Source organism: Orbicella franksi, chromosome 2 (genome assembly GCF_964199315.1).
Source record: "Orbicella franksi chromosome 2, jaOrbFran1.1, whole genome shotgun sequence".
NCBI lineage: Eukaryota > Metazoa > Cnidaria > Anthozoa > Scleractinia > Merulinidae > Orbicella > Orbicella franksi.
In genome coordinates this window covers 21860087-21875882 of record NC_138146.1, presented here as the reverse complement: position 1 = coordinate 21875882, position 15796 = coordinate 21860087, and the positions used below count along the sequence as shown (strand labels likewise).

The 15796-nt window shown below is 40.9% G+C and overlaps 3 protein-coding genes across 3 annotated transcripts in view; 1 reads left to right on the top strand and 2 right to left on the bottom strand.

Moving 5' to 3' along the window:
- Nucleotides 1-1700: 1700 nt before the first annotated feature.
- On the bottom strand, nt 1701-4957 carry LOC145478651 (E3 ubiquitin-protein ligase TRIM71-like). Its single transcript, XM_081456748.1, has one exon. It carries the CDS (start codon nt 4867-4869, stop codon nt 2692-2694), a length of 2178 nt encoding a protein of 725 aa, XP_081312874.1. The 5' UTR covers nt 4870-4957; the 3' UTR covers nt 1701-2691.
- A 3592-nt stretch (nt 4958-8549) lies between these two features.
- On the top strand, nt 8550-12548 carry LOC145478658 (beta-4C adrenergic receptor-like). The gene has a single exon (XM_081456754.1). The coding sequence runs from the start codon at nt 9953-9955 to the stop codon at nt 10958-10960; it is 1008 nt and encodes a 335-aa protein (XP_081312880.1). The 5' UTR covers nt 8550-9952; the 3' UTR covers nt 10961-12548.
- A 90-nt stretch (nt 12549-12638) lies between these two features.
- Nucleotides 12639-15796, bottom strand: part of LOC145478642 (DENN domain-containing protein 5B-like) — a 37146-nt gene continuing 33988 nt past the window's right edge. Inside the window, exons 24-27 of the mRNA XM_081456736.1 lie at nt 15728-15794; nt 15328-15464; nt 14882-14910; nt 12639-13585 (exon numbers count right to left, since the gene is read on the bottom strand). Coding sequence (XP_081312862.1) covers nt 13405-13585; nt 14882-14910; nt 15328-15464; nt 15728-15794 — 414 coding nt within the window. The 3' untranslated portion in view covers nt 12639-13404. The remainder of the gene's footprint in view (nt 13586-14881; nt 14911-15327; nt 15465-15727; nt 15795-15796) is intronic.

Below are 15796 nucleotides of genomic sequence, written 5' to 3'. Positions count from 1 at the left end.
ATTTTCTACAAGATATCCCTGGAGGTAGTTAAAAGTGAAAATTCTCAATAAAAATGGCTTACCTTATTCCATACGTGTGTTGTTTGCTCCTGGTGTGGTTATTTTACCGATTTGACTTGATTTAAGCAAACTCTTTTGAATTCCGGTTTTCCCTTGGAATTCAAAAAAGTCACTTAAATCAAGTTAAATCCGTAAAATAACCACACCAGGAGCAAACAACACACGTATGGAATAAGGTAAGCCATTTTTATTGAAAATTTTCACTTTTAACTACCTCCATGGATATCTTGAAGAAAATCCCATATAAACCCTTATAATTCGATGCCATATTGTGTTGCTCTTGTGTTTCATAGATAGAGCTTGGGGTGCCTGTGATCAGACGCCGGGACGGTTATTTAACCAAAGTGCCCTCTGAGAAAACCTGTGAACTATTTCCTTCGTGTAATATGGAGTTACCCTTTTTCATAAAAAACACTAATGTCTTGAGGAGGAATAAACAAAACAGGCGCCCATTGGGCTTTTGGCAATAACCCCTGGGCCATGGGGGAGAGGTACTCCCTTATATGGACTATTTATGTGCGGCCTCAAAGGGTATGGTTTTTCAGCCGTTTTGGTCATAAATAAGGTATCGATTTTAGCCATTTTGATCATTAATGGGGTCTGGTTTTTGCACTCTGGTCTTCAATTAGGCATGGTTTTTAGAAGAAGCTACTTTTTCATCATAATCAATGCGACCCAACAAGAGCTCTTCATGGTGCCTTTAACATCAGTCTGAACTAGGGAACTAAGTATAAGGCAGGTTTCAACCAGGGCATCGATTTAGGGTCAGGTCATAAATAAGGTATTGAAAATCGCAGATTATGGTCATAAATAGGGTAAGGGTTTTGGGAAGCGGGCCGCACACCCCACCCAATTTTTCTCGGAGTACCCCATGTCTTGAGTAAACCTTTCGCAGCATCTTAGTCAACGTTGCGACACGTACCCTTCAACAATTGACATTTTTCCAATTTTCCCAACCAACAAATAAACCAGAAATTTTAACACACAATTAATGAGTAATTTGAACTAATAGTTACAGGCTGCTTAAAACTTTCCCTGATCAAAAAATCGACCAAGTGTTTTTAAAATTATTTTGAACTGCGAGTTCCAGTTTAGCCCTAACACTTACCGCAGTGACAAGGGAGGGGAAGGAGAGAGAGCCTGGGATCAAGGTTTACGATATATGCCTGGCTTGTATGTCTCTCGCCCGGGGATTAGGCTGATTGAGGGTGTGAGATGACTGACATTTCAGGCTATTTCCTGGACTATTTTCAAGGTTGAATATCTTGGCGACTTTCTTAGGTAAACCATAAAAAAGTTTGGATTATGGTTATTTGGTTATAATCTTCTATTTTAACTTAAAATCAAAGTAAGTCCAGTTTCATTGCATTTGACCTTCAATATAAACTAGAACCTGGTAACTTTAGAAGCCCTTCCTCACTGTCTTGTCTCTGAGGTGATCTCTTGTGAAATCCTATGAAAACATATGTCGATAAAATCCAAACCTTTCATAAAGAGTAGGAACAACAAAACTCTTGTGCTAGTCTTCAAGGTTTGCTTATTGCCTAGTATATCAGCACAAAAACCCTAGGAACAAGGTTGTTATCTGGGCTACACCAGGGTATCTTCACTGCACTGGTCCAAAGCCAACTAAAGAGTCATTATCAAGTAAAACTGGTGAAGATATAGCTCTTTTAATACATCCTTGTTACAACTTTACAAAAGCATTTTGTTCTTTTCTTTATCTATAGTAATCAAAGCACTCTAAGTGAAATAGCATTGAGTACCTTTTTACTAACTTTGCAACTTTTCAGCCAAAAGTTCTTCACAAATCTTGCAATCCACAAGAGGTACAATATTCTCCTGGCAGAACTGTAAATTGAAAATTGGACTGTTAAGCCACAGTAAACACTGCACCCAGCAGATGTCTACTATTTAGCACTAGTATGTCACCAGTTCTTAATAGTTAATCAATATTATATAGCTACACAGAAATGTGCATTGTTTTAATAGACCATCGTTGTATTGGATTATTCTTGGTATTGGAACTGCAGTAGTAGCTTGCAAATGAGGCTAATACAGGAAAATTGTTTCAAATGCAAATGACATTAATCTCTTTGTATATTCCCCTGCATAAGTCCCATTACAAGCTAGTTCCAGTCTAATATCAAGAATACGAATATGGCCCATTTGTATAACCAAGAATTTATAAAATTCTAGAACACTGTAAGTGAACTGGTTCACCTCAGCTTCGGCCTCTTCACAAGGTAGTGTCTCACCACATTACCACACACCGAGAAGGGAGTTTAACACATCACGTACAGTACGGTATTTTTGACTAAAAATTTCAAGGTGTTTGGAAACGTGATGAGACTCTGTCTCAAGTGATTGATATACATTCTCCATCAAAAGTAAATCCAAGAAGTAAATGGAGAAATAAAATTGCAAAAAACTATCCTAGATAAGATCAGAATGAAATCCAAAACACCTTTCAGGCTACATTAAGATATCTTTCATGTTAACTTGACAAGAATAATATTATAAGAATTATAATAAAAAAACCTATTTTTCTCGATTTCCACTGCATTTCAGACAACCAGATATAAACATACTAGTTTCTCCATATCATTTAGTCCCTTTCTGCACATAACCTTACTGAAAAACATGAATGGAGTGTCCTAAAATATCAATCATTAACACTCGACTATCATTCAACACAGCAACTGAATATGGTCCCACACTCTGCCTGAGCTGTTGTTCAATTTTACTAATAAACAATCCATCAGGTGTAAACAGCTGGAGTCTCCTATTATGAAAGTCGCACACAATTAAATTACCATCTTTGTCAACAGAAAGTCCAAGCGGGCCATTTAACACTCCATCTCTATCTATCAGCTTAGATATATTTCCAATGTTAAATGCAAACTGCCCTTCCACACTGAACACCTTGACACAATTAGCTTCAAAATAAGAAACAAAGATCTTGTTCTGGTGACAAATAGCAAACTCAGGGGAGGTGCCACAGTCTGGGGCACTGAATGACCTCAGCAATTCTGTTCCATCAGCGGAGAGGACTTTGATTTTCTTGTCGCCTTTGTCACACACGATTAAGTGATTGTCAGAGCCGACAGAAAGACTGGAAGGATTCATCAGGTGCTCATTGACTGTGCTGCTTATGAGATTACCAGTTTCACTGAAAACAAAAATCTTATTGGAGTCAAGAACAGTTACATCCCCAGAGCTCGTGAATGCCACTGACTTTGGTTTATTCAGTTTCTCAGCACCAGTCTGTCCAAAGTCTCTCAGGTATCTCCCATTTGAATTGAACAACTGAATTCTCCTGTTATCAGAATCTGCTACAGCTATGTTTCCAGTTCGCTTGCTTACAGCAATAGAAACAGGCCAGTCAAATTGCCCTCGCATCCTCCCAGATGTTCCAAACTTGAACAACAAACGGTGATGATGGGGCATCACTTTCACTTTCCAGGGACTGCCTGCCAATGCCTTACCATTGATGTCAATTGAAACAGTATGCATACCCACACTCTGTGGTGTATAGGCCACCATATATTTCCCATCTTTGTAGTCCTCAATGTTCTTATTTAAGAGACTTCCTTGTGGGTCTACCACATTCACAGTCATCTGGTCATCTTTGTGATAATACTGCTTACCTTCTTCATCAATAATAGTGACCTTAAAATTAGTTTCAGTATCCACACTTGTTCTTACAAGACTCTTTCCTTCAGCCACTGATTTTGAAGCATCAGCATGCTTAACTATAACATGGCCCTGAATTAAGCCCTGGCTTGTCACTGCATAATCAACATGTTGTGGATCATACAATTCCATTTTCTTCAGATTAAGGAATGCTTCACCCTGTTTTCCATAGCTACTTTGAGTGTGAAGGATTTCTTCACTCAGGTTCCTTTCTATGACAGCCTCGCCAAATTCAACAAAGCTGTTCAACTGAGTAACAAGCAACTGAAAGTTTTCTAGCTGTGTTGAGTGGTCCCTTTGTTGTATATCATGAATTTCATCTAATTTGGCATGGATGGTTGTTTCATGTTCACGTAAACCTCGGATAACTTCTTCCACTGTTTCAGTAACTTTCTTGCGGGCAGCGGCATTTTCCTCTCTACTTCTTTCCATCAGTTGAACTTGTTTGTTCATTTTACTTTCATACAACACAACAAGTGGTTTGAGTTTATCTATCACCGACCTCATTTGCACTTTATCTTTGTTGGCAGCTTCATGAATACCTATCATGGCGTGTCGGTTATGATCCGCTTCGCAACATTTCTGGCAAATGCAGACTTTGCATTGCTGGCAATAATATTTTAACGGTTCTTTTAGCTCGTGGCATTTCTGTAAACAACAAGTTGGTGCACGGATTGACTCTAAGACTTGCGGTGCTTGCAAATTCTCAATCAAAACATTGCGATGACCACGAGTGCCATTTGTGCGTTGATGAGAATCAAAACAAGCTGTACACATGAATCTCACGCACACAAAACAGTAGCAAGTTGCTGTGTGCATTTCTTCGCAAATGCCGCATCTCTGAGCCTCTGTACCATTGCCTCTGAGTGGAAGAATATCCAACAATCGATTGAGATGAAAAGATGTTGGTAAGTCGATCAGAGTTTCTGGAATCAACACGGAAGTCCGACAAACAGGACATTCCATCATTTCTTCTTCGACTGGTATTTTCTTGAGGCAATTTAAGCAGAATGAATGCAGGCACGGGAGAGTTTTGGGATTTTCCACTGTTTCTAAACATACAGGACATTCTGCTTCTTTCTGTAGCTGCTTGAAAAGCTCCTGAGCGTCCATCTTTTAGCTTGGAAGGGGAACTCGGAACTATCACGTGACTTGATCAGCTGAGCTGGTCTGGAGAAGGGCGGGGGCAGGAGAAATTGACGCGGCGTACGCGTGAGGGATGGGGCAGAGAAACTTGCGGGGTGCGTGACAAGGGAAATAAATCTTGTCTGGGAACATCTGTAGCGATCATGAACATTTTCACTATCAGGATGCGTTATACGCTCTCATCTTGATCCCTGTTGGCGCCAAGACTCCTGCTGGTGCGGCGTAATGACCTTTTTTCACGGTTATTTTTTCCCTCATTTGCACCCGGTGGGAGGGGAGGGGTAATCCAACGTGCATGTGAGGCTATTTTTTTTTCAGTTTCTGCCCGAAATATTGCTCAAGTCCACGTTAAATTTTAATATATAGATTTAGGCCAGCCTAAAAGCGGAGCTCCGGGGCCGGGTTGTTCAGAGCCCGATTAAGCTAACAGGAAAAGGTAGAATTTTTATTTGAGTTTTGTAACTTTTGCGGTGAGGTTTCCTGTATATGTTTGGCCCTCTGTTTTGAGTCTTATTAATCCCATATACACAAAAAAAGCAGAAAAAAACATTTGTCAGTAGAAGAAAAAGTTATAATTCGGTTAACTTTTAATCCTGGGTTAGCGTTAACCGACTTCCGAACAACGCGTGTTCCGGACAACGCGTGTTCCGAGCAACGCGTGTTTCGGGGCGCAAGTGAGTTCAAAATACGGAACTTGATATAGTGAACGGGTCATTCTGCAATTTATGTGCGTTGGCTGTTGGGCTGGCGTTACATATCTTCGCTACACTCTGCTGACGAGCCCCAAAAAGGGCGAAACAGCTGTCCACTGTTGCGATCCTACTTTATCGGTTCTTGTCATGTTGGTGTCTCGAAACGTTTTTCACGTAATATCAGCCTTGCAGTATATTGTTTGTCTTCATACATGTTTTTGGCTGATCAGATCTCATGTAGATCCTACGTTAGCAGCGTTTATCGTATGCGGTCCCTTGCAGTTTCTGGTTTCCGAACAATCCTGTCCTGTTTTCAACAAGTTAACCTGATATGAGCCCGCGATCCAATCGCTCACTCGGTCAGCGACCTCGATGAGCTGTAGACTTGAGCCCGCGATATGGTCACGTGATACAGGTCAGCGGATACCTTGTTTTGACAGGTGTTAATTGATCGTAACATAGATGTCCAATATCAAAGAAGTACACGGTAAACCAAGGCTGCATGTCTCTGTCAACCTGTTATTTGGAGTATGGCCGCCATGTTGCGTCGTCGTCGTCGTCGTCGCCGTCCGTCGCCGTCAACACAGCGGTCAAACGTCCGCGCATGCGCGAGCTATGGGGCAACTAAAGGCGGCCAAAATATTTTCATAACCTTCTACTTTCGTGGGTTATCGGCATCCTATAAATGACATTGTCCTCGTTATTTATATATTTGTTTGTGTTTTAGCTTGTACAACGAGAGCGAACAGAAATAAGAGTTAAAAATTGTTCTACCTTCTGCTTGTTGCAGGTCTTTCCTTTCCGCGGTATGTATTTTCCGTGCTTCTTGAATTTTTTGTCCGCCTCGACTTTGCATTTAGTGCACCAGTTTGTCCAAGGTTTGTAGTTTGGAAAAGATTTTCCCACCTTGTCAAAGACCTGGTACAGGCGGTTTGGGATCGGTATTTTGGCTAGCTATGCCCCCATGACGATGGAAATGAACATCGTTTGTAGTTCGATTCATCTCGTTCCTGTGCTTCAGACAAATCCAGGATCCGGACGGAATCCTCCCAGTCCGTGCCAAGATTTTTCCAGCTCGTCTGAGCGAGGCCGAATCACTGCAACTGTCTTTTCCTTCTCCAGTTTTTTCTTCTTTTACACACTGCTTGTCGTCCGTTTCTGGCGTCACGCATCGTGTGATTACTAAAAACAAACAAATGTATACTACGCCGTCGGCTCGTACCATGACACTGGTTTTCAAGACTTATAAACTTTTTTGGTAAAGCTTAAAACAAATGGTACATCAACAGAATACCGGTAACTTAATTAACTTTGTGCCTGGAAAGTCTTAAGTTTTCCTTTCACCTACTTTCTTTTCCTTTTACAGATTTCTATGAACTTTTCAATTTTTTTTCGTAAATTTTGCGTGACACCGGTTGTTTTCCATGTTTACCTTTAAATTTTTGAGCGGGAAATTGGCGCGCGGCTGCCAAAAAATGTACCCATTTGCGCATGCCCGACGTTTGACCGCTGTGTTGTCGCCGTCGCTGTCGTGCGTACGCGCCCACGAGCAATACCGCTAGTCATGATAACCATGAGAAAATCAACTCATGGGTTTCCTTTTCTTTCCTATATGAGTATGGGGCTCCGCTTGGCGGCCCGAGTTCCGCTATTATACAAATAACAAAAGTTAACCCTGAGACTTTGTATGTAGGTCCGTTACCATGCACACTTAGTAGGCAATGGGCCTTCGTGCTGGTCATGGTTACTCTACTTTCTGCTGCTATACACGGGCCGTGCTGACGAGACCCAACTGTGAACAGGTCGAGACAGCTGTTCACGGTAGCATGGTTTTTTGGTCGACTCTATCATGCCATTTCGCGTTAAGTTGCCTACGTAGTATCAGCCTTGCTTAATGTGACTTCAACTGTTGGCTGACCAGATCATTTACAGATCTTTTACTTACACCAGCAGCATTTTCGTTTGCGGCTCCTTGCCATATTTTCACGTGTACAGCCACGAGTGCATGTGTTATTACAGAACGACGACAAGTCAAAGACTACTGCAAGGCCGACACAACGTAGTGTATTTGAAACAATATTTCGGGTGGCCAGATCAGCCCTCTTCAGGTTTAGCTGTAATATCTAAACCCGAAGAGGGTTTGCGCCGAACCAACGTTTCCTATACTGAGCAGGTAACCCTCCAACCAGGGACGAGTCTGCTCGATGTAAACGGGCCCGTAGTGAGGTATATCCTTAGAGAGGATCACTCAATCAGTCATGACAACAGAGCATTTTGCCCTAAAACGGGCGATCAGAAAAGGCCATACAAGTTCACTATAAATAACAACCTCTTACTAACCGAGCGCGATCGAGGGCCATACTAGGGAATATTGGCCCAAGCAGGCGTGGTACTGTGACAACGAGTTTTTCCACTCTGGACTCTAATTAACTAGGGGAAAACGGGCATTTGAGAGGCCTAACTGGCTGGAACCTGGTGCGCTTGACTCTATACATTTAACTTGACTCGGGAATTAGCTCAGAGCACCTCGCTTACTGCGGGAAAGGAACTTGTCACGGTTTCCAAAGTACCGACGGATCTGCGACTACAACTGAAATCAGGACACTCAGAGAACTTGGACTTCACACGTTTATTCTTCGCCCTTCGCTATACGTCTTCGATGTACGTACAACTCGTTGATGTAAAATCGTAAATCGTCGAGATGTAAATAGTATTACAGTGAACAGAGTACTGTACTTATACTAACGCAATACACGATTGCTTCATGTAAGGAACAAAATAAAGATGGCTAAAAAAAGTTAGCTTGAAACTAATAACAACCGAAAAGGTATGAATAGACATCTGAATAGAGTCTGCTTCATTGAAATCGTCCACTAACTCAACTCAGTTTACAAGATGAATGTGCCAACAAGACTTAACAAAAGTTTTATGCGTAGGCTCTATATTCAGCGAAGAATGCTGCATAAAATATACCTTATTTTGGGAGTGAGGTCAAAAGGAAAATTGAAACTAGAACAAAACAGCTTTTCTTTATACTTTCTCTCTGTATAAAACCGTAGTTTGAACAACGACCATCTTTACGCGAGCGTATTAATTATTAACCTCTTACTAACCGAGCGCGAGGGCGAAATATTGGCCCGAGGTCGTGGCAGTACGGACCGAGCGCAGGATTTACGGTATGCCCGAGTTCTAACCTTGCAACCTCGTTCTCAGGGTCTCTCATACCTACCTACCTACCTACCTACCTACCTACCTACCTACCTACCTACCTACCTACCTACCTACCTACATACATACATACGTTTATTTGATAAGTAGGTTTAAAATAAGCAACTGTACAGCTGATGTGGACCTACGACTACTAAATCTAAATAAGAGAAACAGAAATACAATACAATTGTCATAAAGCTAAAATAATATATACAATAACGATAAAAAGAGTAATCAAATAATTTAAAAATACCTAAATTCAGGGTTCTTATTATAATTTACAGAGCATTCCTTTTGGAAACTGATGTCTCTGACATAGGTCTTGATCGATTTTATCTTCCTTTTAAAAGAAAGAGGGTTTTCAAGCTGTTTGACAGTCAGGTAAAGAGTTCCAGGCGATTGCAGCTCTGTGTTTAAATGAACGACGGCCCTGTTCAGTTCTTGGCCTAGATACAACAACATTTAACGATTTCCTAAGACTATAAGAAGAAGCGTTTTTAACAACTAGACTATTAATATCATCTAAACCTAGATTATAAAAAGCTCTATGCGTTAAATTTAGAATACGAGAACAATAAAAATATTTTAATGGCATCCAATTTGCATTTATAAGTACTGTTTCGTCTTCCATGTCTCTTGGTAGTTTATGGATAAGTCTTGCTGGTCTGAGGTGGATTAGTTCTAGATCTTTCATCAAATAATCTGAGCAAGAGCCCCACACAGCCATACCATCTAAGACGCTTGGGATGAAACTGGTAAGATGAGAGACCCTGGGAACGAGGTTACTTAACTTGAAGTGACGTTACTGTGGTTAGCACACCTAAAGTTTCGCATTCCGATCCTCTGACGGGAAGCTATATAATGTACATTCACTTTATTTTGAAGCATGCTAGCAGAGTGGCTTCAGTCTTTCTTAGATAAGGCGACTCTGACAGCCCTCGACTTGTTTGATTTGCGAATCAGTTAAAACTGGATGCATGGGAAGCATACGTCACTGTATTCGCCGCTGATTCTTTTTGCGCCCTCGTTACTTTGTAAACACACCAGCAAGACCGGAAGACAGGAGGATAAACACATCGAAGCAACTCTGCTAACAAGGTACCCCAATTTATTTTGCGTCAGGGAAGACTTCTCCTAAAAGACCTAAAATGTCGCAGACGTTATCTCCTCAAGTAAAAACCGATGACTTTCGCCCGCCAGACGACTCATCCTTGATTCTCAGTGATTCCACCTTTTTCCTGTGTTTCACCGTTGCCGGCTTTACGCTTGCCCTACTCATTACTATGAGCAGCTCTGTTTTGTTAGTGACGATTTTCAGGGAAAGCAGACGTCTCCTTGAAAAGCCTCCATCTTTGCTCATTACCAACCTGTGCGTTTCCGATCTCGTGGTTGGGTTGATTGCCGGCAACCTCGGCGCTGTACAAGCTCTTTACCGATATCAGCAATGGCCAGTTCCTGACGAACTGGATGTAGTTGTTCGTGTTTTTCTTAGTTTGACGCTGTTTGTTAGAAGTGGGACAATTGTGGCACTGTCGTACGATCGCTACATCGCCGTGGCACACCCTTTCCAATACAGATTGACGATCACAAAGCCAAGATATAAGATTTTTATCGCTTTGCTGTGGGTGGTTTCTTCAATCCTCTGCGTTCTCCAGCTTGCAAGCATTCCGGAGAAGATAATTTCCATTATCTACGCTCACACGCACGCCTCAGTGCCCATGATGTTGTTAACTGTCATTTACTTCAAACTTTTCCGAGCTTTGACCAAAAGGAAACGGGAGTTAAGAGCCGTCGAGATCAGGAATAAAGCAACTTGGGATCGGCAGAGAAAGATGGTAGCGACAATTCTGATAGTACTGACTATGTTTTACGGGACTGTTTTTCCAGCGTTTATTTCATTACATCTTCGGTACTTCTGCAAATCTTGTGAACAATCTTTGACGTTTAAGAAGCTGGAGATAATTTTTTTCTGGTTTCTCTTTTTGACCTCAGCCGTGAATCCCTTTGTCTATGCTTGGAGAGAGCCGAAGTATCGTAGAGGGTTAAAAACTTGCCTTGCTAGAAAAAGAACAACAGTGCGCCCGAATCCGATGAGAGGAGACCACAACAGTGCTGTACCGGTGAGACTAATACATTTGAAGTTATTTTCAAAATGAAAAAGATATACAAATTAGGCTAAAAGAAATAAGAAAAAAAATAAGTAATTTAAAAGACTAACTTATATATGATTTATCAGTAAACTGTCTCAAGGGTTGACAGTTCCTGAAACAGAAGCCGACGAATATCGCCGGATGAGTCTTGTCGAGTCTATTGACTGACATATATTGAATGTTGTTTCAGCTTCGAATAAGCTTGTCATAGCAAAGATAAATATCGAATATTGACCAGTAGGTAGTCTAGGAATATTATATGAAAAACCGGCCAGGGTCACGTTTGCTAGTTCAATCTCCAAAACTGTCGGATAGTGTAATTATTGTGTTGTCGGACGTTTTGGAATGTCGTTCATGTTTCGATTCGAAATGTCAAATTTCTGTGATCAGGTGGTATTTTCAAGTGTTCTAAACCTTTTAAAGCTAAAACATTACAAACATTACACGTAAACTGGAAAACCCATGGCGTAGTTTTACTTTGAAGTAGCACAAACAGGAGCCATAATTAGGGCTCCTGGTACACACACACAAAGTTGGTACATGTAACGTACTAACGCTCAAAACATCAGCATTACGAACTCTTCAAGTTGATATTAAAGTAGTTTACCGTTTTCCTCGCCCAAAGACGTTCTTCCTGAGTCTTGCAATGCAGAAACTGTGTGCCAATGGTGACCGATTTTCAAGGAAAGGCGTTGTTTCAATACTTTATTGAAAGGCTCCATCTCAACTCATTAATAACCTCGCGTTGAAACACCGTAACGTACCAATTTGATGATTCCATCCCACTTGTGCGCAAAAAAATCTAGAGAAATACTCCGCAGTCACTTCTATAAATAAAGAGAAGGAATTCAAAAAACAAATGGAAATCTAATATTATATTGCCTTTTTACTTCTCGGCTTTTTTAAATTTGTTTCTTGTCGCTACGTTATTTAGTAATCTATTAAATTTTAGAAAAATTAATACCCTATGTAGTGTAAGTGACAAAAAAATATTATTGTAGAGGTTCGAACAATTAATGTACAAAAAATAAGAGCATCGTACTGAGTAGACCAACTGTGATTGTAATCGTGTAATTGTATTTTAATATGTTAATTGTAAGCAGTGCAGGGATAAGAAGCCTTAGTAAGGAGGAAGTAGTAAGTATAGTGCAAGTATATATGAGTATAAGTCCTGCAAGTAGCGTGTTTGTCATGTAAATAAAGTTGTATTAGAAAAAAAGAAAAACAAAATCCTCGGCGTCTCTTGTCTGTTGGTAAGGTTATAGCCGGCAACGTAGTGATTCACTCAAGCCTGGGCGCTATTTTCCCCTTGGTAACTCATGGGAAGAAGGTCGCTCACTGGAGAAGGTCGCCTACTTCCTCTCACCTCGTTTTTTGCTTTACGCAACTCTTTCCGTCTGAAGGTGAGAAGTTTTAATCATCTTGTTCCTAGCTTTGTCTCGCGTGCAGTAGACTTTTCCTACTAATTCAGGTGTGCATGACTTAGAAGTATCCTACTGTTGGGCTACCTCAACATGAAAATGATTCTAAATAAGCGTATTTGTGTTAACGTTCACACAAATATGTCCAGATGAGCGATAATGTACTGGGGAGATACGTACATTAAGCAAGTCCTAGCAATATTCTTTTTGTTTCCGATCGGCCGTGATGTAAAGTCAGTGTAACCAAACAACAAAAGAACGTCTGCAATAACCTTTTCCTTTAATGTCTCACCTTGCCTTTTAAAAACAGTTATCAAAAATTGGATTTTGTTCAAATAAATTATCATTTACATAAATTTTCAAACGGAAACGAGATCAGCCCCTGACTAGGAAGGACTTTTTTTGCCGTGTTTAAGTAGAGAAACATTACGTGAGGCTTAAAGTAAATTCTTTTCTTTAACTGAGAAAATTTCCAACAATTTTGTCCAGAAACAGGGTGCTCATATAAAACTGTCCCTCGTGCAAAAATACCCCCGTTCAATATACCGCAGTCAAACATTCAATTCTCACTTAAACCAGAGGTAAATAACAATCTATGTTATGTTTTATGAACATTATTTACAACTTAGAAAATTGGTCTTCGATTATTTTGGGATTTCTAACCAGCTGTGCGTATCAGGTTAACTGTTCATTGCTCTTTATGATGGACCAGTTTATTCGTTGTAACTGAAACTTCTTCCATGACAAAATAGGCTCGATTACCGGTCGCTGTTCTGAAAGGAGCTCTTCTCTCCCGGGTCGGATTAAAGAGCGCGGCGGAAATCGAGCCTTACGACGATACAGCTCCCCACTGGACTGGAACCACGTTAGCGAATTTGTGGCATGCCGCCTCTTTGAATCATCTAGTAGTGTCGTGGAAAAGACAATTCTTTATAACGCACGAGAGTTTCGCCATCCAAGTCACAAAACGGCTGGACAGGATTCACTGAAGAACGCGTCGTTCGTAGCAGTGTTCCAGTCGCAGTTGAATTATGATATTCCTTTCAAAAGCGAGGCCTCTAGTGTGATATTGAACTCCACAAGAGTCTGTAATAATTCCACCAGAAACTGCACCAGACCGCTGTCCCGAAAGAACGACGGCGTGTCGTACATGTTGGTGGTCGCTGGACAAGTGGATAAGAGCTCGAACCAGTAGTGAAGTAAATGATCTCTGTGGGAGGAGAGGGAAAGGAATGTTGGGATAAGTGAAACAGACTCTTAGTTTACGCCTCGTTGTACACCCTACCCCTGTAATTTATATGCTACATCGAAATAATGTACGAGACCGAGAGGGATTCCTTCTCAAACTCATTTAATCATGACCGCGACGGTGTTTGGATGTCTGATCCTAATTAGCGCAGAGTTTAACGATTTTATTTTTACTGTTTACTCCTTGGTTGTGGTTTCGATTGATAAGATATATCCAACACGAAAGAGTGTGTTTGACCACATTTCAAAACAACTCGAACTCAGTCAAATTCACTCCTTTGAGGTCCGGTAATACGGTCAACATTTTTCTTCAACTTTTCTCGCAATATTGTTGCATTGCAAGTTGAAACTTATTGTTGCGCGTATTACCACGTTTGTGACCAACTTGTCTCGCAACAAAATACAGTGTTGCAAGTTGAGGCAACATGTTGCCCAAAGTAGACTCGAATTCTACTTTCTGCAACAAATTGTAGTTTTGCTGCTCGTATTACCACTGAAGCTACAACTTGTCTCGCAACAAATTTGAATTCAACGCTTGTGATTGGCTGTCGCGAAGCGCGGCAACGCGGCAAACAAAAAAAAACATGGCGGACGGTGAATTCGAAGTAGACCAGAACTCTCGGAAAGTCTCAAATTTGCCCTGTACGAAGACCTCGAGGGCTATCATAGTCTTTGGGACACCTCGTTTGTCCCGTCAAAACAAGCAGCAAAAAAGGCAAAAGGCTTGGAAGAACTGTCGCAAAAATACAACTTTTCGCCTAGCTATCTGAAACGACACTGAGCTTCATACTGAGAGAACTTCGCTGGCACGGAAAATTAAGAAGAAAATGACGGCCAGAAGTCGAAGTGGAAGTTCTTCGAAACGCTAAATTATATGAAAGAAGGAGCCATCTTTATTTACACACTATTGACCAATTATACGTGTAGAATTCCGCAGACTTGCAAGACTGTATTTTGTTGCGAGAAGAGTTGGTCACAAACGTGGTAATACGCGCAACAGAGGAATTCAACTTGCAATGCAACAATGTTGCGAGACAAGTTGAAGAAAAATGTTGCCCGTATTACGCGTCGTATTTTCAGCTCTCCTCTCGGTGTTTAGAAATTTGATCAAACACGGTCTTTTGTTTTTGATGTATTTATTACATGAAAACTAAGAAAAAATATCATACTATACAAATCACTAATTGGGGAGTATATGGTGGAAAAAACAATTTGCTTCATCGTGCATAAGATCCTCCAATAGAAAAGAAGAACTTACCGTGCACCCAGGCACACAAAGGACTGGAACTACAAAAAGAGAAAGAAAAAATATCTCACATTTAAATTCTACCACCAAGAAACTCGAACAAGTTAAGTAATGGGCCACGTTCGATATATCAATAACCACAATTTGGTGGTTCTCTCTGTATCTAAGTCTCTTTTGGGAATTGAGGGACAAAAGGAAGTTAACAAATTTGTAATTTTGTCCTGAAACCCTCGGAGCCATGTTAGAGTGTTGATATATCGAACGTGGCAGTCTGAAAAGGACCCTAGACACAAAGCAAGGCTGGCTCCACGTTTTGGTCGAGATGATCAGGTGTTTAATTCTCACAATCTGTCTCGGTGCAAATGAGAAATTAGAACTCAATCAGATTGCGCATGATATAGCTTCTGGAAAGAGGACAGATGAACGAATGCACTTGTAGTTTATGAAAGCAGACAAACCTTGCCGTCTTTGCCGATGGTGTGTGATGCATTGTTTATTCTCGTCACAACAGTGCAAAAAGTTCGCCTCGCCCTCCTCATGTTTTCCACTTGGGTCGAGTCCTCCTCAACGGATGACAGATACTGCTGACCTTTTTCTGCAGGCGGAAAATGCAACAACAACAACAAATCACTTAGACATAGACAGACAAAGACATAGTTTATCTTAGTTGGTCGCACACTTAGCCATGCTAACGGTGCGCCTTGTCACTTAACAATTTCAATACATTACAATCGAAATTGCTTTTCAATACGGACTCACTGTTATTAGAGACACTGTTTTTAGGCCATGCACGATGACAGAACATTGAAAATTCTGTTATGTTAGCACTGCACGTCAAGGAATTGAAAAACGACTCACCTAAGATATCCCAGATGAAGAAGTTATTGCGAAAAAGGCGGGACGATCTGAATCCACACTGAAATACCT